Source organism: Berkeleyomyces rouxiae (genome assembly GCF_048999995.1).
Source record: "Berkeleyomyces rouxiae strain 22BRR77 chromosome Unknown BrBRR77_ptg000004l, whole genome shotgun sequence".
Classification (NCBI taxonomy): domain Eukaryota; kingdom Fungi; phylum Ascomycota; class Sordariomycetes; order Microascales; family Ceratocystidaceae; genus Berkeleyomyces; species Berkeleyomyces rouxiae.
The window spans coordinates 2,056,053-2,079,806 of NW_027396494.1; the positions used below are offsets into that span (position 1 = coordinate 2,056,053).

The 23,754-nt window shown below is 52.8% G+C and overlaps 9 protein-coding genes across 9 annotated transcripts; 3 read left to right on the forward strand and 6 right to left on the reverse strand.

The window, feature by feature from the left end:
• Positions 1 to 38: 38 nt before the first annotated feature.
• BROUX77_004790 (uncharacterized protein) lies at positions 39 to 3,202 on the reverse strand (the record flags this gene model as incomplete). Its single annotated transcript, XM_073749591.1, has 2 exons — positions 39 to 1,787; positions 2,081 to 3,202. 2 exons carry the CDS (start codon positions 3,200 to 3,202, stop codon positions 39 to 41), a joined length of 2,871 nt encoding a protein of 956 aa, XP_073605247.1.
• A 1,352-nt stretch (positions 3,203 to 4,554) lies between these two features.
• On the forward strand, positions 4,555 to 4,953 carry BROUX77_004791 (uncharacterized protein; the record flags this gene model as incomplete). Its single annotated transcript, XM_073749592.1, has 1 exon — positions 4,555 to 4,953. The coding sequence occupies one exon, from the start codon at positions 4,555 to 4,557 to the stop codon at positions 4,951 to 4,953; it is 399 nt and encodes a 132-aa protein (XP_073605248.1).
• Positions 4,954 to 5,468: 515 nt separating this feature from the next.
• Positions 5,469 to 5,711, forward strand: BROUX77_004792 (uncharacterized protein; the record flags this gene model as incomplete). The annotated part of the gene is made up of 1 exon (XM_073749593.1): positions 5,469 to 5,711. One exon carries the CDS (start codon positions 5,469 to 5,471, stop codon positions 5,709 to 5,711), a length of 243 nt encoding a protein of 80 aa, XP_073605249.1.
• Positions 5,712 to 6,869: 1,158 nt separating this feature from the next.
• BROUX77_004793 (uncharacterized protein) lies at positions 6,870 to 10,460 on the reverse strand (the record flags this gene model as incomplete). The annotated part of the gene is made up of 1 exon (XM_073749594.1): positions 6,870 to 10,460. The coding sequence occupies one exon, from the start codon at positions 10,458 to 10,460 to the stop codon at positions 6,870 to 6,872; it is 3,591 nt and encodes a 1,196-aa protein (XP_073605250.1).
• Positions 10,461 to 10,624: 164 nt separating this feature from the next.
• BROUX77_004794 (uncharacterized protein) lies at positions 10,625 to 11,791 on the reverse strand (the record flags this gene model as incomplete). The annotated part of the gene is made up of 1 exon (XM_073749595.1): positions 10,625 to 11,791. The coding sequence occupies one exon, from the start codon at positions 11,789 to 11,791 to the stop codon at positions 10,625 to 10,627; it is 1,167 nt and encodes a 388-aa protein (XP_073605251.1).
• A 1,241-nt stretch (positions 11,792 to 13,032) lies between these two features.
• On the reverse strand, positions 13,033 to 13,995 carry BROUX77_004795 (uncharacterized protein; the record flags this gene model as incomplete). The annotated part of the gene is made up of 1 exon (XM_073749596.1): positions 13,033 to 13,995. The coding sequence occupies one exon, from the start codon at positions 13,993 to 13,995 to the stop codon at positions 13,033 to 13,035; it is 963 nt and encodes a 320-aa protein (XP_073605252.1).
• Positions 13,996 to 14,051: 56 nt separating this feature from the next.
• Positions 14,052 to 18,604, reverse strand: BROUX77_004796 (uncharacterized protein; the record flags this gene model as incomplete). Its single annotated transcript, XM_073749597.1, has 2 exons — positions 14,052 to 14,457; positions 14,769 to 18,604. The coding sequence occupies 2 exons, from the start codon at positions 18,602 to 18,604 to the stop codon at positions 14,052 to 14,054; spliced, it is 4,242 nt and encodes a 1,413-aa protein (XP_073605253.1).
• Positions 18,605 to 18,660: 56 nt separating this feature from the next.
• BROUX77_004797 (uncharacterized protein) lies at positions 18,661 to 20,382 on the reverse strand (the record flags this gene model as incomplete). Its single annotated transcript, XM_073749598.1, has 1 exon — positions 18,661 to 20,382. One exon carries the CDS (start codon positions 20,380 to 20,382, stop codon positions 18,661 to 18,663), a length of 1,722 nt encoding a protein of 573 aa, XP_073605254.1.
• Positions 20,383 to 20,495: 113 nt separating this feature from the next.
• On the forward strand, positions 20,496 to 23,697 carry BROUX77_004798 (uncharacterized protein; the record flags this gene model as incomplete). Its single annotated transcript, XM_073749601.1, has 2 exons — positions 20,496 to 20,652; positions 21,071 to 23,697. The coding sequence occupies 2 exons, from the start codon at positions 20,496 to 20,498 to the stop codon at positions 23,695 to 23,697; spliced, it is 2,784 nt and encodes a 927-aa protein (XP_073605255.1).
• Positions 23,698 to 23,754: the final 57 nt, after the last annotated feature.

Here is a 23,754-nt window from a genome sequence, read left to right on the forward strand (position 1 = left end):
CTATTTTGTTCGATGCACTGCTCGAACTAGTCTTGGAATCAATTGAGCTGTTGCTCAGAGTCGTTTTGGTGAGTTTTTCTGTCGATTTGGCCATTTTTTGCAAAAGTTTTTGTGTTGTCTCGGCGCGTATGAATGGCTCCCCAACGAGCTTGCCTCTCTGTTAACTGTTGCGCAGAGGTAAAATGCAACAAGTTCTTGTGGTCTGTTAACACTCGGATGGGTCCCTGGGCGCCACGTAACTCTCCTCTCCACTCTTTCAGGGCTCGGACAATTGCCAACATTTCTTTGTCATGGATCTCATAGTTGGACTCGGCAGGAGACAGCTTCTGGCTGATGTAGGCACATGGAAACAGGCCATCTGGATGCTGCTGCAATAGGACAGCTCCAGTGCTGTAGCCTGAAGAGTCAGCTTCGACAGTTGTTGGCAGAGAGTGGTCGAAGAGGCGCAAGACGGGCGAAGCACAGAAGAGATCTTTGAGTGACGAGAAGGCAGCTTGGCATTCTGGAGACCAGACGAAGGGAACTAGGTGACCAGTCAGTGAAGTGAGAGGGACGGCTACTTCGGCAAAGTTCTTGATGAACGGGCGGTAAAAATTGGCAAATCCTAGGAAGCCACGGAGCTCTTTCTTGGAACTGGGTACGGGCCAGTCTTTCACTGCTTGCACCTTGGCAGGATCCATTGTTGCTTTTCCAGGCTTGATGATGTAGCCCAGGTACTTGACTTCTTGTACACCGAACTCGCACTTGTCGATGTCAACCGTCAGTCCGGCCTTCACGAGCTTGGCTAGGACGTGGTTAACTTGTTCCTTGTGCTCGTCGAGGGAGCCATCGGTGTACACTAGGATGTCATCAACGTAAGCAGAACAAAACAGGTCGAGGTACTCTTGCAATACGGAATTCAGGAAGCGTTGGAATTGGGCAGGAGCATTGGACAAACCAAACGGCATCACGTTCCATTCAAAGGAGCCCAGGCGCGTACGGAAAGCGGTCTTCCATTCGTGGCCTGGCTCGATACGGATATTATGGAACGCTGCAACGACGTCAAGCTTAGTGAACCACTTTGAACGGCTGATTTGGCGTAGTGTTTCCTTGAAGTTGGGTAACGGGTATCTATCCTTCTTCATCAGCTTGTTCAACAGACGGTAGTCCACGCAGAATCTAAGTCCACCGCCAGGTTTCTTGACGAACAGGATGGGGGCAGCAGCAGTGGAACTACTCATTCGAATGAACTTCTTGTTCAGTAGGTTCAATAACGTTTGGCGCAGTACTATCAACTCATCGTGGGAAAGGCTGTACAGTGGTCCCCAGGGAGCTTCCGAGTCGGGGACAGTTAGATGAATCTCGTGGTTCATCCCGGGACGCAGCGGCGGGAGGCGGCGCGTGTAGAGTGCTTCTGGGTCAAAAGCAACAACATTCTGTGGGTCTATCCAACTGGGAACCTTTTCCTTCCAGTCATCTGTAACAGGCTCGTTCTCTCGGGCCAACTTTTCCAATGCTTTGTTGATATCCTGTATGCTCGCAGCAAAGACCTTCAAGTCCTGGTGCAAGATCTTGCTGACACGTGCAGCTTTCAATTCCGTAGGGGTGTCCAAGTTCCGAATGGTCGAAACAGAGCGAGGGACGGAGAAGTGGGGGAGCACCAAACGGTGCCGGTTGCAGTCTATTAGGGCGTTGTGGTGGCTCAGCCACGGGTATCCAATAAGAAGTTCGTCATCATAAATGTCGGGTACGACAAGGGCAAGGACTTCTTCCCGGAGGCCGCCGAGATCCAGCTCGAAGCGGGCAGCCTGAGTGGCCACAGAAGAAGGTTGGTCATTAAAAGGTTTTAGGGAAAGGGAAGTTTGCAGCGCAGAACAAGGTAGTTTCAATCGTTTCACGAGGGCCTGGGATATGATCAAGGAGACTGTATTTCCGGTGTCGACTAAAGCTACTGAGTTGTGAGAGCCGTTGATTACAACGTCAACGGATAAGGAGCCTCTCACAAGCAAAGGGGACGTTCCCTTCTTGTTCTTACCCCTCCGGGGGCGACTGTCACCGGAGGGTCTCAGTTTTCCGACTGAGCAGTGGGCAACTGTACGACACCGAAATCGGCATCCAGGTCATCGTCTAGCTGCGGCGGCGTGGGCACGTGTACACCGCGGACACGGGCAGGAGGCGCGTTCCGGTTGGGAGGCACATCGTAGGGGCATTCCCGTACAAAGTGACCTGAGGCGCCACAGCGGATGCAGAGGCCAGCGCGACGACGTCTCTCTCGTTCCTCTTCACTCGCCCAGCGGGCAGTGCGGCGGGCAGCAGGCGCACGGGTAGGCTGGGGGGCAACGCGGCGGGTTCGTTCCCAGTCCATGGCGTCGGGATGGCGGTGGCCAGCGGGGGCGGACGGATAATAGCCGGAGCGGCGGCCAGAAGTCGACTCGGCATCGAGCTTACGCTGCCGCAGTTCCTCGGCAGCTAACACGACCCGGTCTAAGTACTCCGAGAAGACCCGGGGAGGGAACGAGTTCGCCACGTATTCCCGAATGGGCGTGTCGAGGCTGTCCTTCAGCCACCTAATCTTCTGTGAGTCCGCCGCGTCCAGAGCTTTGGCGCGGGTCAGCAGGTCCTCAAACTCCTGCAGATGGACCTCGATCCTTCTGCCTCTCTGCTTTAACCGCGAGAGCTGGTCTTGTGCCTTATCTACGGCAACTTTGTCTTCAAATGCTCCCTGCAGCTCTTGAAGGAACTGGTCGCAGGAAACGGGGCCGTTGTCTGTTAGTCGGGTCTTGATTGACCGCATGCGGCTGCGGGCCAAACCCTCGGCCTGGGCATAGATCGAGACGATGAAGTCTCGGTCGGCCACATGGCCACGCTCGCAGTGCCATATTTCCAGGACCTGGTCGAACCAGGCGTCGAATTCCTCGGGCTCGGTGGAACTCAGCGAGGGAATCTTGTAGCGCAATTTTGCGCGACCATTCTCGTTACCAGCCGCTGAGGCGGCGGCGGCAGCAGCAGCGGTGGCGGTAGCAAGCGCTGCTTGGGAGGCTTGGGTTTGGGCGGCTGCCTGCTGGGCGGCTTCGCTCTGGTTCTCCAGCATAGCCAGCATCTTGGCAAACTTGCTCTCAAGCTTGGCGAACCGTTGAGCATATTTGTCCTCAGTGTTGACAGCACTGAGGACAGGGGAGCTTGCGTAAGCGGCCCGCATGTCGTCGGTGGTGCGGCCACTCATGTTGAGAGTTTGTGTAACAGTAAAAAATAATATGTGATGAAGGTTGATAACGGGTTTGGGGAAAATAAACGATAAGACTGTTGAGAACTGTAGGGGCAATGCAATCTGTAAAAGCTGTATCTGTACCTGTGGCTGTAAAGAACTGTAGAACTGTAGAACTGTAGGGCTGTAGCGAAAAGAAAGATCGCAATATGATGTAAGGGGCCAAGTCGTAAAAGGACGTAGAAGGGCAGAAACAGATATATTGCGATGGAGAGAAGAAGAAAGAACTGACTAAAACTAGGAGAGAGCAGTAGCTCTTTATACTGCCTGGGTAGAACAACTGAGGCCTACCTGATTGACCCAAACGTGGTGAGTCATCGGGCGTTCGGATCAAGGCCGGTTGGGCCACTTGTATTTGGACCGTCAGTAGTCGGGCCTTTGCGGACTCGGACCACCGACACTCGAACCACCGTTGCTCAAGCCACACCGGCTTCAACTCGGACAATCGGGCAAAGCCTTGACCCGGGTCTCCCAGACCCTAACATTTATATCTACTCGCTTTGCTGACAGCCCGTGTCTGTCTGGGTATTGACAGTTGCTGTCTACTCGCTTTGTTAACAGCTCGCTTCTGTCCCACTTCTTGACAGTTATGTCTAGTCTTCGTGCCACAGTTGTGTCTAATGCGTTAGGCCACTGTTCGGACTATTTTCTTTCGGCTGTTGTTGTGTCTACTTACGACCACTATACGTCTACTTCTTGTGACATGTTCTGTGTCCTCTACTTTGGACAGCTCTCTTGCCTGTTACTTTCTTCGACTTTGTTACGTCTACTTGCGACTACTCTATGTCTCCTTTCTTCGACCTCTTTGTGTCTTCACTTGGGCCTACTCTCTGCCTCTCTCTTTTGGACAATATCTTGTTGTTTTTCTTCTCGTTAAAAGAAACACGATGTCCCTCTTCGAAGTCCTGCCTGTAACGATCTATGGATCGAGGTAGGCTCAGGCTCCGCCCTCACCGCTGTTTACACCGCCGTCCACACCGCCTTGCATACCGCCGTTACTCACCGCCTGCCAAACCCGTGTGCACACCGCCGTTGTCAAGGGTACGCGTCATACCTCTACCGCGCGTATATAGATAGTGTTGTTTCCGCCCGTTTTCTTGTACATTAGTCTTTTCTCTTCATCTGTTTCTTAATTTATTTCTGCTGTTCTAAAAGCGTTCTCCTTTAGACCGTAAAGCCTTACAATAGAAACAGATCTACCCTTGTTTACACTGTCCTCGTTTCTTTTACCCTGTCTTCGTACCTTTTCCTCGTTACCACCCGCTACCTGTACATCGTTTCTCTCTGTTCCTCTTTTGTTCCACCGTCACATGCCCTACTGTGCACCTACCACCGACTCCGACTCTGACACCACTTCCAACAACACCGTCTTCTTCGACTCTGAGCCTCCTCCGACAGCCATGTCCGATCCTACTGTCCCTGTTCCAGCCCCGGCGGCCCCGTCGCTTCAAGATCTGCTGCAAGCCATCCAGCAGCTCAACGAGAAGCACGACCACGCGCAACAACAATTGCGCGACGAGTTCAACAGTGGCCAACAAAAACGAGATCAGGCCATCGCCGATCTCCAAGCTTTTGCCCGTGCTGCCACCGCTACTTCCGCTCCCGCCGTCGTCCCTGCGTCCCCTGTCCCCACTGCTGTCCCCGCTGCTCCCGTGCCCGTTGCAACTACGGAAAGAAACCTCGAAAGTCGCTGTGGTGCAGTGGTATAGCACCTGGCAAGGCTTTTCGGTTGGCTACCGAGAAGTCGTAGGTTCGATTCCTACCAGTGACACCAATTTTCTACGAGCAGTCAACCTTAACTGGGGCACTTGGGGTTAGTGCTGCTCGTTGGAAATTCATACCAAAAGCTATTCATGTATTTCCTTTCTGTCATAACTTGGGGATTATATTTGTGGGATCTTAGATGTAACTGCCTCCCTGCCAGGGGATTGGAGTATATTATGTGTAGTAGCTAGCTTGTTTGAGATTCCGTTAAACCTTGATTCGTGTATAGTATTAATATACACCTCGCCATAACCCTGTCAGGTTCCATGCGAGTAATGAATAAAAAAAAAAAAAAAAAAGAAACCTCGAACCGAGGAAGCGCGCCCTCCCGGATATCGCCTTGTTTTCCGGCCAACGCTCTGCCTACCGCGTCTGGGCCCTGAGTGCCCGCTCCAAGCTTGCACTAGACAGCGAGTCAATCGGTGACCACCGCAAGCAATACGCGTACCTTTTTGCGCGTATGACGGTAGAAGCCCAGAACCTCGTCGTGGCGTACTTCGAGCAGGGCTTGCTGAACGACACCGGGCCCCACCAGTTCCTGGAGTACTTGGACTCCATATTCATCGACCCCTTTGCTGCTGACCGTGCTCTCTTCCACCTGGACAACATGCGCCAGGGACCCTCTGAACCCTTCGCCTTGTTCCTGCCCCGCTTCGAAAAAGTCCTCCAGGATATTACGGATAGGGCCCGAAGAAAGGATTAGGGTTCCGGGTACAGCCAACGACTCGGGACAATGATAGGTTCCTGAGGTGGACAGTCGGGCCTGTGGAGGAAGACGTCAGTTAGACAGAGTGCTAAGACGTATGGTCGGTTGAGATGAAGAGGCAACACACAACTTAGATGGCTATTCTGAGAATAGAGCGGCACAAAGAGGAAGGAGGAGGAACAATCACACACTTCAAAGAAGAAGAAAGGTTTTTTTTTTTTTTTTTTTTATTCATTACTCGCATGGAACCTGACAGGGTTATGGCGAGGTGTATATTAATACTATACACGAATCAAGGTTTAACGGAATCTCAAACAAGCTAGCTACTATACATAATATACTCCAATCCCCTGGCAGGGAGGCAGTTACATCTAAGATCCCACAAATATAATCCCCAAGTTATGACAGAAAGGAAATACATGAATAGCTTTTGGTATGAATTTCCAACGAGCAGCACTAACCCCAAGTGCCCCAGTTAAGGTTGACTGCTCGTAGAAAATTGGCGTCACTGGTAGGAATCGAACCTACGACTTCTCGGTAGCCACCCGAAAAGCCTTGCCAGGTGCTATACCACTGCACCACAGCGACCGAGAAAAAGAAAGGTTGAACTGCAAAGAAAGCAAGAACAGAATGGTATAAAGAAGAAGAAGAAGGTAAGCAAGTGCATGTGATTGTTAAGCTTGGAGAACAAGAGTAAACCTGATCAACTCAGGGCAGGAGACGACGATATTTATGTTGTCGGCGCTCCTGACAAAACTCTGTCTTCCCAAGCTAGAAACAATCAACATCTAACTACGAACAAAAGATAAGTCTCGTGTAAACAAGACGTAACAGGTTCGTAACAATCGAACCAGATAACAACCCCCACCTAAGCACGCAATGGCAATTGCAACAAGAAAACTCCGCAGCAGCAGAACAACGTCTATCAGAGCACCCGTGCTCAGCACATCCCACGACAACCTCATATCCGTTGATCAACTCACGATCTACACAGACCAACCTGTGCCATAAGCGCATCTTCATAGGTCGCCGACCTTCGGCGTTGTGGAAAAGAAGAGTGGGGTAGGTCTCATGCATAACCCTTAGCATGAGCAGTGTCAGGATAGCTATTCATGACAGTAGCCCCCCTTTTTATGACTGATTTCCACAGCAGTACTAAGATCGTCTGGCGTTAGGCATCCTCTTGTAGAATTCTGCAACCTTCTCAGGTGCATTGGCTAAATGGTCCAGAGGTTCCCAGGAGGGTCCATCATGTTCATAGCCCTCCCAAACTACTTGATATTGCAGAGGGCCACGCGAAGACACGCCTATAATTTCCTTGACCACAAATTCTTCCTCGCCATCTACTATGACGGGAGGAGGAGGAGGGTTTTTCTGGCCAGGAAGAGGATCCGACGCACATGGTTCCAGCAGACAAACGTGGAAGACGGGATGAACCTTCATAGTGGCAGGGAGTGCCAACTCGTAGGCATGCGAAGACACCTTCCGTAGAATCTTAAATGGGCCAAGCTTCTTGAAGTCCAACTTCTTTGAAGGACGAGTAGTTCGAATATTTCTACTCAAAAGCCACACTAAGTCCCCTTCTCGAAGGAGAGGGGCGGAAGATTTGTGTCGATTCGCGTACTCGGTCATCCGCTCACGGCTCCACGTAATTTCAGTCTTTAAAAACTGACAAATGTTGTCAAGCTCTTTAACAAAGTTCCGCAACGGGCCTTTTTCCACAGAGACTGGGAGCGACTCACGCCCACTTCTGGGGTGAAACCCGTGGTTCGCAAAGAAGGGCGTCAGCATAGTAGAACTGGACTCGGAGTCATTGTAAGAGAACTCCGCCAAGGGCAAAAGATCAGCCCAATTGTCCTGTCTATAGTTGGTGTAACCCCGCAGGTATTGCTCCAAAATAGAGTTCACACGCTCAGTCTGACCATCGGTCTGAGGGTGGAACGCAGTACTCAGATTTTGCTTTATGCCCAACAGTTTGGCTAAAGCCTTGGAAAAAGCCGACGTAAACAGACTACCCCTGTCGGACACAATGTCCAATGGCAGACCGTGGAGCCTATACACTGCTGACAAATAGAGCTTAGCAAAACCTGCAGCATCCAGCGAGGAATCGCAAGGTATAAAGTGAGCCATTTTGCTAAGCCTATCGACGACAACGAGAATCATGTCAAAAGAATTGGAGACCGGCAAGCCGGTGATAAAATCAAGGGACACAGATGTCCACCGAGCTTGCGGAATGGTCAGAGGTTTCAGTAGACCGTAGGGACTATGTCGCGCGGACTTGATCCGTTGGCAGACCTCACAATTTCGGATGTACCGGATGACATCACGACGCATCCCGGGCCACCAGTATTCCCGAACAAGAAGTTCAAAAGTGTTCTTTTGTCCAGGGTGTCCGCTAGGCATAATATCATGACAATTCTTCAATGCACGAACTCGTAGATCCTCGTTCGGCAAATATAGAAGGTCGTTGACAAACAAAAGACCGTCATTGTCAAGCCTGCAGACACTGAGGTCCACATCTGGAGGTTTGGTCGACTGGCCTCGAAGAGCAGAAATAACATCAAGAGCCCACTTGTCCGTGGATAGCGCGATTTTTACCTCGTCTACCAAAGACATGGTACCAATAAAATTTTCAGGGGGAATAATAGGAGCACACAGCTCTTTATCCTCCTCAGAAGAAGAAGAAACGAGGTCTTCGTAGCGTCTGGTCAGGGCATCAGCTCTAGAATTCAAGGAGCCAGGCCTATAAGTGATGACATAACGGTACTCGCTCAGTTCCATAGCCCACCTCGCTTGCCGTCTGTTCATGGCCGGAATTTGCTTAAGAACGGCTAAATTCCGATGGTCCGTCAATACCAGAACAGGTTTTTCCAGACTTTCAACCATGAATCGCCACGACTTTAGAGACTCCACAATGGCTAACAACTCCTTGTCACCTACGCCGTAGTTACACTGGGCAGGATTCATTTTTTGAGAGAAATAGGCCACGGGGTGTAGTAGAAGCCCCTTGTCAGTCGGGTGGTATTGAGACATGACGGCAGATATTACACGGTCAGACGCGTCTGTTTCAATAACAGTGTCCAACAGGTAATCAAAGTGCTTGAGGATAGGTTCAGAGCAGAAAAGGTCCTTCAGGGTGTGAAATGCTGCCTCACATTCAGAGGACCAGACAAAAGATTGCGTCTTTTTAGTCAACTCGAAGAGAGGTGTGCAGATTCTAGAGAAGTCACGGATGAACCTCCTATAGAAATTGGCAAAACCCAAAAAGGACTGGACTCCCTTAACAGTTCGGGGAGCCTCCCACTCACGGACAGCCGCAACTTTAGCGGGGTCCATCTTCAGAGCATCGGCTGAAATAACAAAGCCAACAAAGGTAGTTTCAGTCTTGTCGAATTCGCATTTTTCACCCTTGACAAACAGACTGGCCTGCGCTAATTTTAGCAGGACTTTGCGCACATGAACATCATGTTCCTCTTGGTTCAGAGAGAACACCAGGATATCATCCAAGTAACAGACACAGAATATGTCCAAATACTCCGACAAGACCTCGCTGACATATTTCTGACACGTGGCAGGAGCATTGGTGAGCCCAAACGGCATCACATTGTACTCAAAAATGCCATATCGAGTTCTGAAAGCTGTCTTGTATTCATCACCTTTCTTGATGCGAATCAAGTGGTACGCAGCTCTCAGATCCAGCTTTGTAAAAATGTTTCCCGTAGCCGCCGTGCGCAGTGATTCATTGATCCGAGGCAGAGGAGTTACGTCTTTGATGGTGATATCATTGACGGCTCGGAAATCAACACAGAATCGTAAACTGCCTGGCTTCCTAGCAAAAAGAATCGGGGAAGCCAGCGGCGAAGAGGAAGAGGAAATAAAGCCTTTAGCAAGCATGCCATCTAGATATTTTTTGACAGCCTGCAACTCGAGTGGAGTCATATCGTACAGCGGGGCCTTGGGGTATTTCGCATCGGGAACGAAGTTAATCGCATGATCAATGTCCCGGTGAGGTGGTAGTTGATCAGCACCTTCTCGAGAGAACAGAGGAAGTAGGTCATGGTATTTCTTCGGGATGCGTTCAAGGAGCCGTGCATGCTCTTGTTCCGGAGTTAGGTCCTCCTGATTGAGATAATCCAGGACTTCCTGAGCGGTGACACGATAAATCTGTAGTTTCTCAGCTTTGGCAAAGCGATGCAAAGCCTGAGACGACACCGTCACACAGGAACAAGACACAGCTGACGATTGTGCAATAAAAGAAGGAAGGGGTGAAGTGGCTGAAGCAGGAGCAGATCCCTCAATCTGACTGCCAGCGGTAGAAGCAATATTTTTGTCGTTTTTTGTATAAGAAAAATCAAACGAAGCGCCAGAATCAGTAGAAGCAGTCGAAACAGAAGAAGAAGAAGAAGAAGAATCAGAAGCTGCCACAGCATTGCCATCGGCGGTAGAAGTAACCGATATCTTGAGCGTATTGGAAGGCCAAGAAATTTCCGGGTTATGGGCGTCGAGCCAGCATTTCCCCAGGATGATGTGGTAGCCCCCAAGCTTCGTGATTTGAAAAACCAAAGTTTCTGAATAATTAGGAAAAGAGAGGGACAAAGGAACTTGGTGGGTCACTTTACCCGCAGCAGTTTCACTACCATCAACAACATGGAGCGACTCGGCTCTGGCCTTGAGAACAGTAGGAATCTGATGCCTTGCTATAAATTCAGAATCCACAAAACAAGTTGTTGATCCCGAATCCACCATAGCGTAGGCCTCAATGGAATTATTCACTGTCACAGGAATAACCAGAGGGGGAGAGTTACCATAATCGATAGCATTATCAAGAGAACAAGTGCTGATTCTCAAGAGACCCTCATCAGCAGCGTCAGGGCTAGCCAGGACCAGAGGGGAATGGGTCGGTAGCCCTTCTAGTTTTTTGACGCATCAGGCGCAGGGGCCGTCGAGGGAGCCCGGGTAGAAGTGGAGGGAGAAGGGACAGTAGCTGCGCGAAGAGCAAGGTTGTTTTTGGGGCAAGCCTTTAGCATGTGGTCCTTTGCGCCACACTTCCAACAAACACCCTTTGCCATTTTGCCGTCAGCAGTCTTACGGAAGGGTAGACCGTTGGCATCGGGACCTGCAGAGGTACCCTTAGCTGGCTTGGTGTTGGGGACAGCTTTTTGGGCGCCAGCATTTCTCGAACGAGAATCTTGCTGAAAGGGGACCACACCAGGAGGCGGTTGGATTTTCCCGTTGTTTCCCCGGGTTCGGTTGTTGATCGTATTGTCCAGCGTGTTGCAGAAATTAGCGAACTGATCAAGCGTTCCCTTAGGGGCAGGATAGGTGTTCCAAGCCAGAGCGTCCTGTATGTGGGGCTTGAGGCCTCGCTGAAATAGTGCAATGGTGAAATCAGCGTCGGCCCAACCGAGTTTCTTCAACAGCGTTGTAAAAGCAGAGTGATAGGCAGTACAAGTACCTGTCTGCTTTAAGTCGAAGATCTGCTGGGTCGCAGTCATGCGCCAGTCAGGGTCATCGAAAGCCTCAGCTAACGATTTCATAAAATCGTCGTACGTTTCAAAGTTCATGTGTCCAGTGGCCGGGTCCATCCGAGGCATGGCCCAATCCAGAGCGCCATCTCTAAGGTAGGAGAAGGCAGTCATCAGCTTGCGCTGCTCCGTGCGGTGGTGCTTGGGTGCAGCAGCAAATTTGACCGCAAGTTGCCTCTGGAACGCCTGGAAGCCTTGCTGATTGCCATCATAGGGCACGACATCAAGATGCTTGTCGGCCTCTTTCAACGGATCGGCATCCTCTTCCCGTTTGACTCGGGGAAGAGACTCAAGGGAGTTGAAGCGGGCTTCAGCGCCAGCCTGGAACGCAGCCCAGTAAACCTGAGCCGCATCAGGAACAGAGCCAACGGGGATGGGCGGGGCACCATCGTCGGTGCGCAGACCAGACATGTAAGCCGCCACAATAGCCATTTTGATCTCAGCACTGAACTCCCTAGGAAGGGCACCGAGATGCCAGTTCTCAGGAGTTCGGTCAGGAATCGACAGGAGGAACGTATTGAGATGCTCGATCATTTCGCGAGTGAGGGCCATTGCGAGTTGAAACGTAATAGAGAGGGAAAAATAAATGAGGAGAGAAAAAAGTGCCAAAGAGAGCCAAAGTTGTAATAGCGTCGGGTCTTCAAATGAAGCTTAACAAAATATTACGGATAGGGCCCGAAGAAAGGATTAGGGTTCCGGGTACAGCCAACGACTCGGGACAATGATAGGTTCCTGAGGTGGACAGTCGGGCCTGTGGAGGAAGACGTCAGTTAGACAGAGTGCTAAGACGTATGGTCGGTTGAGATGAAGAGGCAACACACAACTTAGATGGCTATTCCGAGAATAGAGCGGCACAAAGAGGAAGGAGGAGGAACAATCACACACTTCAAAGAAGAAGAAAGGTTGAACTGCAAAGAAAGCAAGAACAGAATGGTATAAAGAAGAAGAAGAAGGTAAGCAAGTGCATGTGATTGTTAAGCTTGGAGAACAAGAGTAAACCTGATCAACTCAGGGCAGGAGACGACGATATTTATGTTGTCGGCGCTCCTGACAAAACTCTGTCTTCCCAAGCTAGAAACAATCAACATCTAACTACGAACAAAAGATAAGTCTCGTGTAAACAAGACGTAACAGGTTCGTAACAATCGAACCAGATAACAACCCCCACCTAAGCACGCAATGGCAATTGCAACAAGAAAACTCCAGTCGCTGTGGTGCAGTGGTATAGCACCTGGCAAGGCTTTTCGGTTGGCTACCGAGAAGTCGTAGGTTCGATTCCTACCAGTGACGCCAATTTTCTACGAGCAGTCAACCTTAACTGGGGCACTTGGGGTTAGTGCTGCTCGTTGGAAATTCATACCAAAAACTATTCATGTATTTCCTTTCTGTCATAACTTGGGGATTATATTTGTGGGATCTTAGATGTAACTGCCTCCCTGCCAGGGGATTGGAGTATATTATGTGTAGTAGCTAGCTTGTTTGAGATTCCGTTAAACCTTGATTCGTGTATAGTATTAATATACACCTCGCCATAACCCTGTCAGGTTCCATGCGAGTAATGAATAAAAAAAAAAAAAAAAAAGAAAACTCCGCAGCAGCAGAACAACGTCTATCAGAGCACCCGTGCTCAGCACATCCCACGACAACCTCATATCCGTTGATCAACTCACGATCTACACAGACCAACCTGTGCCATAAGCGCATCTTCATAGGTCGCCGACCTTCGGCGTTGTGGAAAAGAAGAGTGGGGTAGGTCTCATGCATAACCCTTAGCATGAGCAGTGTCAGGATAGCTATTCATGACATTGTAGCTCGGGCGTCCACCATGGCTTTGCGCGGGCACTGTGCCTCTTCACTGACATGCACCTCTGACAAGCAGATTGCAGGGCCTCGGAAAGCAGTCGCGCCATTGCGTCACCGTCTGCAGAAATCTCTGCCAGGGACAGCTGAAGCTCAAGGTCAGCCTGGCCAGCCAGCCATTCCTTGCGAAACAGCGACCAGTCGGCCGTCTTGGTGTTGAACGCCGGGTTACGTGTTAGGGTTTTGGGTGTGGTGGTGCTGACGTAATCAAAACTGATGGCCCGGTGATCGGAGCCCGTCTCCTGAAGATACCTCCAGTTCGTAAACAGGCCCGGTCGAGACCGCAGGGAAAATGCGAGGTCGATCACCGAGGTCGTGCTGCTGTTGACGTATGTGCCGCCGTTGCGTTCAACGTAGTCGTCGTCGACAATCAGGGTGGCATTCTGCGACATCAGCCAGTTAGCAAAAGAGTCAGCTCGTGGTTCGTGGGGATGCTCTCGCTGGGAATTCCACCAATGGTGATGGAGATTGAAGTCGCCGAGAAGCAAAGTACTGGTGTCAATATTGCGCGATAAAAGATTGGTGCGCTCAATGGTATAGGGCCGGGGTTGGGTCTCGGGGACAGGCTGCACAGTCAGCTGGCGTTCGTTGTAGACATTGAGAAGCGAAAACGGCTCCGACGCAAGGATGCGCAGGGTCTGAATATCACTCTCAGCATCGCCAAACTCGAACAGCACAGAAAACGGCAGGCCTTGGCGGACGTAGGTCAAGACCCGCGGGCGCAAAGGCATGGCCTCGAGATTCCTAACATTAAACGGCACAACCAGGGTGAAGCCCGGCTGCGTCAATGTTCTATACCCAGCTTTGAGTTTTATGGTATAAGGCTCCTGGATGCAGACAATGTCCGCCTTTCCGGTTGCAGCAGCCTCAAGTATTGTCTCATGAACAGCCTTCATTTTGTGCACGTTGTGCTGAAGGATGCGTAGACGTTGTCCGGCCGTAGGGCCCTCTTTCATAGGCGAGGGGGGCCGTCTGTCGTAGATTTGCGGTCAACGTAGGGCACTGCTGGGACAATAGCGCCGCCAACGTTGACGTTTTTGCCGACACACTTGTCGTAGTCAGCCTGGGTCAGGGCCTCAACGACCACCGAGCCAGCCTGCTTACCCTTGGCAGGGACCACAAGCCAGCGCAGCGAGTCGGAGATCTTGACGCCGTTGAAGTCCGCCATGTCCTTGGGCAGCTCCTTGAGACTGTCGAAACCGTCTTCAATCGGCACACCGTGGATGACAAAGCAGAGCTTTGACGACTTGTGTGTTCTGGAGCCGGGAGATGTGGCGCGCGTGAACTCGCAGGCGCCAAAGCAGGACAGCTCCTTGACCACGCGCTGCAGATTGGAGGTCATCAATCTGACGGCCTCACTGTCCACAGCGTGCAGCAAGATGTTTTTTTTTTTTTTTTTTTTATTCATTACTCGCATGGAACCTGATAGGGTTATGGCGAGGTGCAGTAAATCTACACATAGCAAGGTACAATAAAACAACATCCAAACTCCAGCAAAAATCAACGACAAAGGAAATACGTCGTGGTCGACACAGTAATTTGTCCAAAGACACAAGCACCAACTCCTCCTCACTCCTCAACTTCCTCCACTCTCCTCCCACCACTACTTTCTCTTCTCCCCACACCTTCTACCCAGGCCTTCGTGCAAAAACCCGTCTTGCGAACAAACTTCAGCAGCACCTCGGTTCCGTTATTCGTATTGAAGAGCGTCGGGAGATCTAGCGACTTAGGACTCAATGCCATGGCCATCTCTTGACGCTCTGCAGAAAATGCGGCGCAGTGCAGCAGCACATGCTCAACGCTCTCGCTTTCATGTTCTTGACAACGGCGGCACCGGTCCGAGTCCGTCTTCTTGATGAGCAGCAGGTAGGGCAACAAGTTGCCTTTACCCACCTTCATCTGGAAGTACGCCGAGGTTAGCCATCTTGGTCCGGAAACCTTGGGCGCCTTAGCACGGAGAACTGGATCACCACCGATGGTACGCAGGTAGTGCGAGCCGTGGGAGGGACCAGCGGCGGTGTCTCGCTCAAAAGCCCAGAGAGTCTCCCACTTGTCCATGGTAAACCTCCTAACCCTGGCGAAGACACTGCCCAGTGAGCTGAACTTGCGTTCATCATCACTCTCGAGAGCCTGGCGTGCAACCGCGTCTGCAATCTCGTTCCCCACTATGCCCATGTGCCCGGGACACCACATCACCGTGACTGGCGACGTGAATGTACCTAGGACGCGGCGGGCCTGCCACGCGAAGTGGCCGTGCTTGCGGAGCCGCGCAATGGCAGCTTGGCTGTCGACAAACACATAGCAGGGGCGAGCTTGCTTTGTTATTTTTTCTGTTTTGGCGAGGAGCGTGAGTGCCTCCACGATGGCGGCGCTCTCGCAGTCTGCAACCTCCACATCTTGCAGTCGATGACTGACTTTCGTTTTGATTTCACCGGTTTTGGTATCGACCACGCACGCTGCAAGCGAGCACCTGGAGCCTTCTTTGGAGCCGTCCGTATACACGGTGACGGCATCGTTCGGAAGTCTTGACAAGAACTGGGCATGCCTGACGGCAGCGTCCTCCTTGGGTCCAGGGTCGACGACGATGGAGATGCGGTCGGTCAGTGGCGGCTGCCAGGGACTATCCCACTCCTGTCGGCGACGTTCTCGTCTCCACATGCCTGCCACCAATGGCTTCAACTCGCGCATGATGCAGCCGAGTCGAGTCTTGACACTCATGTTATGCCCCAGGAGAGGCAGGTCTGAGTCATCGGGGGCAAGCTCGTCCTTGTCGGGTTGGGACGCAACACGGACGGGATGGTTGCGTTGGAGGCGGAGAGTGCGAGCGGCGTAGGCCATGCGTGCTTTGGCGAATCGAATAGAGGGGGGCGGGAGGCCGGCCTCGACTTCGACGGCGCGTGTTGGTGAACCGCGGAATGTACCTAGGATACGGGCGGCAGCTTGGCTTTGCAGTTTCTGGTATACCCTTTGCAGACTGAGCTGGGGTTTTGACGGGTCATACCAGAGAATTGATCCGTAATCGGCGACGGTACCCACACAGGAGATGTAGAGCTGACGGAGTGCCGCGATGGACAGTCCACGCGTGTTCGAAGCGAGCCGAAGCAAGCCGCGGAACGCGATCTCAGCCTTTTGGGTCCGTGCCTGGACGTGCTGTTTAAACGAAAGTCTGTTGTCGAAATGGAAACCTAGCCACTTGACCATCTTTTGGGGACGCACAGTGACATCACCTACTCGGACAGTTTGGGAGGCCCACTTTGCAGCATCGGTGTAGTGGATGAGCTCAGTTTTGCTCTCTTCAAACTCAATGCCGTAGTCACGAGCCTTGGCCCGCAGCTCCGTCACGAGTTCTTCGAGAAGCGCCGCTGAACGCCTCGGGCTTTTGGACGCCACGGTTACGCTGAAGTCGTCTATATACGACAGCTGAAGTTGTGGTGTGTCGCCGGCCACCCGAGCCACTATATGCCGAGCATACAACAGGAAGAGTAGAGGACTGATGGGGGAACCTTGGGGGATGCCGATGTTAACCGGGGTCATCGGAAACGGCTGACCCTCGATGTGCAGGCCGACAGTACGGTCCTGGAGGAACGAAGCAACCCATTTTCGGAACACCAGGGGAAGACCGAGCTCACGTAAGCTGCGCATCAAGCAGGGCTTTGACACGTGGTCGAAAGCGCCCTTGACGTCAAGGAAGAGAGTGCTTGGAACGAGCTTCATCTCCTTGACCTTCTGCAGGTGGCTGACGTATACGAGAGCGGCGTCCATGGCTGAACGCTGTTTGCGGCCTCCCAGTTGAGTGTCGTCTAGAAGCGAGCTGTCATGGCAATTAGCGAGGTACCCTAAGCGGGTCGCAAAGACTTTCTCGAGCACTTTGCCTAGACAGTTGAGCAGTGAGATGATGCGGTAGGACTTTACGACTGAATAATCAGCCTTTCCGTCTTTCGCGAGCACAATCCCAGTAGCTTGCTTCCAGAGTGTGGGGTGTATTCCGAGGCGAGACAGGGCTTTGTAGACGGAGAGAAAGGGCGCGGGATGGGCCTCAAAGGCGATCTGGATGATCTTGGCGTTCATGCCGTCGGGCCCGGGGGCCTTCTTGGCGTTGGCGGACATGATTGCCTCCTTGATCTCGTGGTCTGTAAGGTCAGGCCAGGGGTATATGCTTCGGTCGGTGTCGTTCGGGGGGGTGTCGTGGGGGGTGTCGTGATGGGGGTCGTGATGGGGGTCGTGTGTATCGGCAACGTCAGGTCGGGGGTCGACACCTGCGCTAGACGTAGCACCCAGTAGCGTCAGGAAAGCCTTTTCCTTCTCCTCGGGGGTATTGGCTAACCCGTCTGGCCCCTGGATGGGGGGGAAGTAACTCGCCGTAGCTGGCTTGGTGTATTTCCAGGCTGTGTAGACCTTTTCGTTGTCAGCGTCAGAAAGAAAGGTAGTCCAGTGAGTAGACTTAGCATCTTCGACAGCATGGGTGTACTTGTTGCGAATCGAATGAAACTCAACCAGCGACAGCCTGCCTCGTCTGTATCTTCTCTCTGCGCGCGATGCGGCCTGACGTTGTGATTGTAGCTCGGGCGTCCACCATGGCTTTGCGCGGGCACTGTGCCTCTTCACTGACATGCACCTCTGACAAGCAGATTGCAGGGCCTCGGAAAGCAGTCGCGCCATTGCGTCACCGTCTGCAGAAATCTCTGCCAGGGACAGCTGAAGCTCAAGGTCGGCCTGGCCAGCCAGCCATTCCTTGCGAAACAGCGACCAGTCGGCCGTCTTGGTGTTGAACGCCGGGTTACGTGTTAGGGTTTTGGGTGTGGTGGTGCTGACGTAATCAAAACTGATGGCCCGGTGATCGGAGCCCGTCTCCTGAAGATACCTCCAGTTCGTAAACAGGCCCGGTCGAGACCGCAGGGAAAATGCGAGGTCGATCACCGAGGTCGTGCTGCTGTTGACGTATGTGCCGCCGTTGCGTTCAACGTAGTCGTCGTCGACAATCAGGGTGGCATTCTGCGACATCAGCCAGTTAGCAAAAGAGTCAGCTCGTGGTTCGTGGGGATGCTCTCGCTGGGAATTCCACCAATGGTGATGGAGATTGAAGTCGCCGAGAAGCAAAGTACTGGTGTCAATATTGCGCGATAAAAGATTGGTGCGCTCAATGGTATAGGGGCGGGGTTGGGTCTCGGGGACAGGCTGCACAGTCAGCTGGCGTTCGTTGTAGACATTGAGAAGCGAAAACGGCTCCGACGCAAGGATGCGCAGGGTCTGAATATCACTCTCAGCATCGCCAAACTCGAACAGCACAGAAAACGGCAGGCCTTGGCGGACGTAGGTCAGGACCCGCGGGCGCAAAGGCATGGCCTCGAGATTCCTAACATTAAACGGCACAACCAGGGTGAAGCCCGGCTGCGTCAATGTTCTATACCCAGCTTTGAGTTTTATGGTATAAGGCTCCTGGATGCAGACAATGTCCGCCTTTCCGGTTGCAGCAGCCTCAAGTATTGTCTCATGAACAGCCTTCATTTTGTGCACGTTGTGCTGAAGGATGCGTAGACGTTGTCCGGCCGTAGGGCCCTCTTTCATAGGCGAGGGGGGCCGTCTGTCGTAGATTTGCGGTCAACGTAGGGCACTGCTGGGACAATAGCGCCGCCGACGTTGACGTTTTTGCCGACACACTTGTCGTAGTCAGCCTGGGTCAGGGCCTCGACGACCACCGAGCCAGCCTGCTTACCCTTGGCAGGGACCACAAGCCAGCGCAGCGAGTCGGAGATCTTGACGCCGTTGAAGTCCGCCATGTCCTTGGGCAGCTCCTTGAGACTGTCGAAACCGTCTTCAATCGGCACACCGTGGATGACAAAGCAGAGCTTTGACGACTTGTGGGTTCTGGAGCCGGGAGATGTGGCGCGCGTGAACTCGCAGGCGCCAAAGCAGGACAGCTCCTTGACCACGCGCTGCAGATTGGAGGTCATCAATCTGACGGCCTCACTGTCCACAGCGTGCAGCAAGATGTTGCCCGCCTTGGTGCGCTGGACCGCAGACACTGCAGTCTTGCCAAGAAGGCGGTTCACCGCGTCGCGCACGCGTCGCTGGGGCAGCGCGCTGGCTCTCGACTCGGGTGTGGTGACAATAACGACGGCCGTTTTCTCGCGAGGGGCAGTCGTGGTGGTCGTGGTGGTGGTCGTGTTGGGGGCGGGGGTCGTGGTTTTGTCGGCAGCCTTCTTCTGGGCGCGCTTGGCGACTACGGTCCACGTGTCGGGGGACTCAGTGGGCGCGTCGGCATCAGCCATAGCCGTGTCCGGGGCGGGAGGCGCGGCGGCGTCATCGGTAGTAGTAGTGGCGGTCGAGGTGGTGGTCGAGGTAGTGGTGTCGGGTGTGCTGGACTGGTCGCCAGCGGTGTCGATGACCATAGCATCAGCCTGGTCAGTGGCGGCGGTTGCGGCGGTTGCGGCGGTCGCAGCATTTTTTTTGGCCTTTTTGCCGCGGCGTCTGCGCTTATTGGCCTTAGGCGCAGGGGTGGCGTTTTTTTTGCTGGCACAGGGCTCACTGCCCAGGACAGAAGGCGCGGCTGGCACCTCAGGTGTCTGTGTCGCAGCCTCGCTGTACGCAGCCACGGCTGCAGCCTCGTGTGCTGGCTTGGGGCGGGCAGCCTTTGAGACTTCCATCTCAACCAGCGTTTTGTGGTCGTGGCGCGACATTACGACGAGCCCGCACTCGTTGCCAAACTGGCGCAGGATGCGCATCAGCTGGGCCTCGGAGGCTGACTCCTTGAGTCGTTCTAGAACAAGGAAGACCTCGTTCATGATGGCGGCGTTCTGCTCGTCGCGCCGGCGCTTGCGCTCCAACATGAGAGCAATCTCTCGGGCGCGCTTCGCCGGAATCGTCTGGTCGTTGTTGTTGTTGTTGGTGTTGTTGGTGTCGTTCTCATCGCGCTGAGCCTGGCTGAACACGAACAGGTTCCCATCCAGTGCATTAGGCGTCGGCGTTGTCGCGTCCGAGTCGCGCGAGTCGGGTGTCGAGGGAATCTCAACCACCGGCGCATCTTCAACACCTGCATCGACTTTCATCGATGAGGTGACGGGCGCAGGCTGCGACGGTGAACGCAGCAGCTCGTCGTCGTCGGAACGCGGTTCCTGGCTCGCCATCTGGGCAAAACTCAGCCCCAGGCGCGTCGTGCGGCGCGTTTCATCGCGCGCGGTCGGTTTCTTGTCTATTTTGTTCGATGCACTGCTCGAACTAGTCTTAGAATCAATTGAGCTGTTGCTCAGAGTCGTTTTGGTGAGTTTTTCTGTCGATTTGGCCATTTTTGATGCAGGTGTATATCTGTGGGGGTCAATGTTGTAACCGTGGGTCCCACGATGAGTTGATAGTACTGCGCCAAACGTTACTGAACCTACTGAACAAGAAGTTCATTCGAATGAGTAGTTCCACTGCTGCTGCCCCCATCCTGTTCGTCAAGAAACCTGGCGGTGGACTTAGATTCTGCGTGGACTACCGTCTGTTGAACAAGCTGATGAAGAAGGATAGATACCCGTTACCCAACTTCAAGGAAACACTACGCCAAATCAGCCGTTGTCGCTGTGGTGCAGTGGTATAGCACCTGGCAAGGCTTTTCGGTTGGCTACCGAGAAGTCGTAGGTTCGATTCCTACCAGTGACGCCAATTTTCTACGAGCAGTCAACCTTAACTGGGGCACTTGGGGTTAGTGCTGCTCGTTGGAAATTCATACCAAAAGCTATTCATGTATTTCCTTTCTGTCATAACTTGGGGATTATATTTGTGGGATCTTAGATGTAACTGCCTCCCTGCCAGGGGATTGGAGTATATTATGTATAGTAGCTAGCTTGTTTGAGATTCCGTTAAACCTTGATTCGTATATAGTATTAATATACACCTCGCCATAACCCTGTCAGGTTCCATGCGAGTAATGAATAAAAAAAAAAAAAAAAATCAGCCGTTCAAAGTGGTTCACTAAGCTTGACGTCGTTGCAGCGTTCCATAATATCCGTATCGAGCCAGGCCACGAATGGAAGACCGCTTTCCGTACGCGCCTGGGCTCCTTTGAATGGAACGTGATGCCGTTTGGTTTGTCCAATGCTCCTGCCCAATTCCAACGCTTCCTGAATTCCGTATTGCAAGAGTACCTCGACCTGTTTTGTTCTGCTTACGTTGATGACATCCTAGTGTACACCGATGGCTCCCTCGACGAGCACAAGGAACAAGTTAACCACGTCCTAGCCAAGCTCGTGAAGGCCGGACTGACGGTTGACATCGACAAGTGCGAGTTCGGTGTACAAGAAGTCAAGTACCTGGGCTACATCATCAAGCCTGGAAAAGCAACAATGGATCCTGCCAAGGTGCAAGCAGTGAAAGACTGGCCCGTACCCAGTTCCAAGAAAGAGCTCCGTGGCTTCCTAGGATTTGCCAATTTTTACCGCCCGTTCATCAAGAACTTTGCCGAAGTAGCCGTCCCTCTCACTTCACTGACTGGTCACCTAGTTCCCTTCGTCTGGTCTCCAGAATGCCAAGCTGCCTTCTCGTCACTCAAAGATCTCTTCTGTGCTTCGCCCGTCTTGCGCCTCTTCGACCACTCTCTGCCAACAACTGTCGAAGCTGACTCTTCAGGCTACAGCACTGGAGCTGTCCTATTGCAGCAGCATCCAGATGGCCTGTTTCCATGTGCCTACATCAGCCAGAAGCTGTCTCCTGCCGAGTCCAACTATGAGATCCATGACAAAGAAATGTTGGCAATTGTCCGAGCCCTGAAAGAGTGGAGAGGAGAGTTACGTGGCGCCCAGGGACCCATCCGAGTGTTAACAGACCACAAGAACTTGTTGCATTTTACCTCTGCGCAACAGTTAACAGAGAGGCAAGCTCGTTGGGCTAACCTGCTAAGCGAGTTTGACCTAACACTGGAACACCGTCCCGGGAAACTGTCCCCACTGCCCGATGCTCTCTCCCGTCTTCACATGCCTTCAGGTCCCGATGATCCCCGCCTACAAGCTCGCAACCAACAGCTCCTCCAGTGTTTGCCCGACGGTGCCCTGAAAGTCAGATCTGCTCGCGTTACACTGCCATCCCCGTTCCGTAAGGAAGCCCTCAGTACACTGTGGGAACAAGCATTGTCAGCCGACTCTGACTATGCGGCAGCATGCGCAGTGGTTGCCTCTCAGGCGCCCAAATGGCCAGACAGCTTGAAGACTAATTGGCGAGTGTCACTGTCCGAATGCTCATTGGACTCCGAAGGTCGACTGCGATACAGATCAAGATTGTGGGTACCCCAGTGGGAACCTCTGAGGACAGCCTTGCTACAAGAGATTCACGATTCCGTGACACTAGTCCACCCCGGCCAAAGAATCATGTGTCAGGAAGTTTCCAAGACTTACTTCTGGCCGCACTACACAGCGGATGTCAAACGGTTCTGCCGCAACTGCGAAATCTGCGGTAGCACGAACGTCATGCGCCAGCTCAAGCAAGGTCTCCTGAAGCCCCTTCCGGTACCTGACCGCATCTGGCGTGACATTGGCATAGATCTGATTGGCCCTCTCCCGCCGTGCAAGAAGGAAGGAAAAGTCTACAAGCACGTCATGACGGTGGTGGACCATCTGTCCAAGGGTGTCATCCTTATAGCCTGCCGCAGCCTGGATATCGAGTATCTTGCCAGCCGTTTCTTGGAAGTCTACTACCCTCGCCATGGTCTTCCTAACAGCATTGCTTCTGACCGCCAATTTGCCAACATGTTCTGGAAACGACTCTGTACCACCCTGAAGATCGATCGTCGTCTGTCCACCGCTTACCACCCACAGACCAACGGGGCCACTGAGAGGACAAATGCTGAGGTGAAGACAAAGATGGCCAAACTCCTACACGACCGCTCAGACTGGCTAGACTGCCTGCCAATTGTGGAGTTTGCCCTGAACGCAGCCCCAGCGGCTTCAACAGAGACGTCCCCGTTCACGTTGTCCCACGGCTATAGTCCTGACTTGGTTGAGCTGCAGCCCGACGCCATTGCCCCCCTAGCAGCCCCCGTTGCAGCCAACACGAGTCCCATAGCTCAAGCAACAAGAATCCTGAAGAGCTTGGCAGACCACACGGATTGGGCCAAAGCCTCTCTCAGCGCCGCCAAGTCTGCTATGGAGGAACAGTCGAACAGACACAGACAACCACATCGACGTTTCCAGCCCGGCGACTGGGTTTGGTTGGCAAAAAGCTCCCATACTGTGCAGCAAGAAGGCCCAGGCAAGCGACTCCGGCCAAGATACCAGAAGCTCCAGGTCTTAGAGGCTGTAGGCTCCCACAGCTACCGTCTTGACCTGAAGGGTGCCAGAGGACACGACGTGTTTCATGCCGACAGATTGAAATACCACCCGAACGACCCTTGGCCCTCACAAGACCCGCACGTATCGAGCCCCGGACCAGTCGAGATCGATGGCTTTGAGGAATACGAAGTCGAGAAGATCCTGGAACACCGGCCAGCCACGAGAGACGAACCAGCCCAGTACTTGGTGAAATGGGTTGGTTGGCGAGATCCCACTTGGGAACCTACAGAGGCGCTGGAAGAAACGGCTGCTTTAGAAGAATTCTTGCGAGCGCAGGAGACTGCCGACGTTGAGGTGTGAGTGCCGTGGCGAGAGGACTGCTTGAGTCCGAAGTTTGATTGAAGGAGCTGCGAGTTC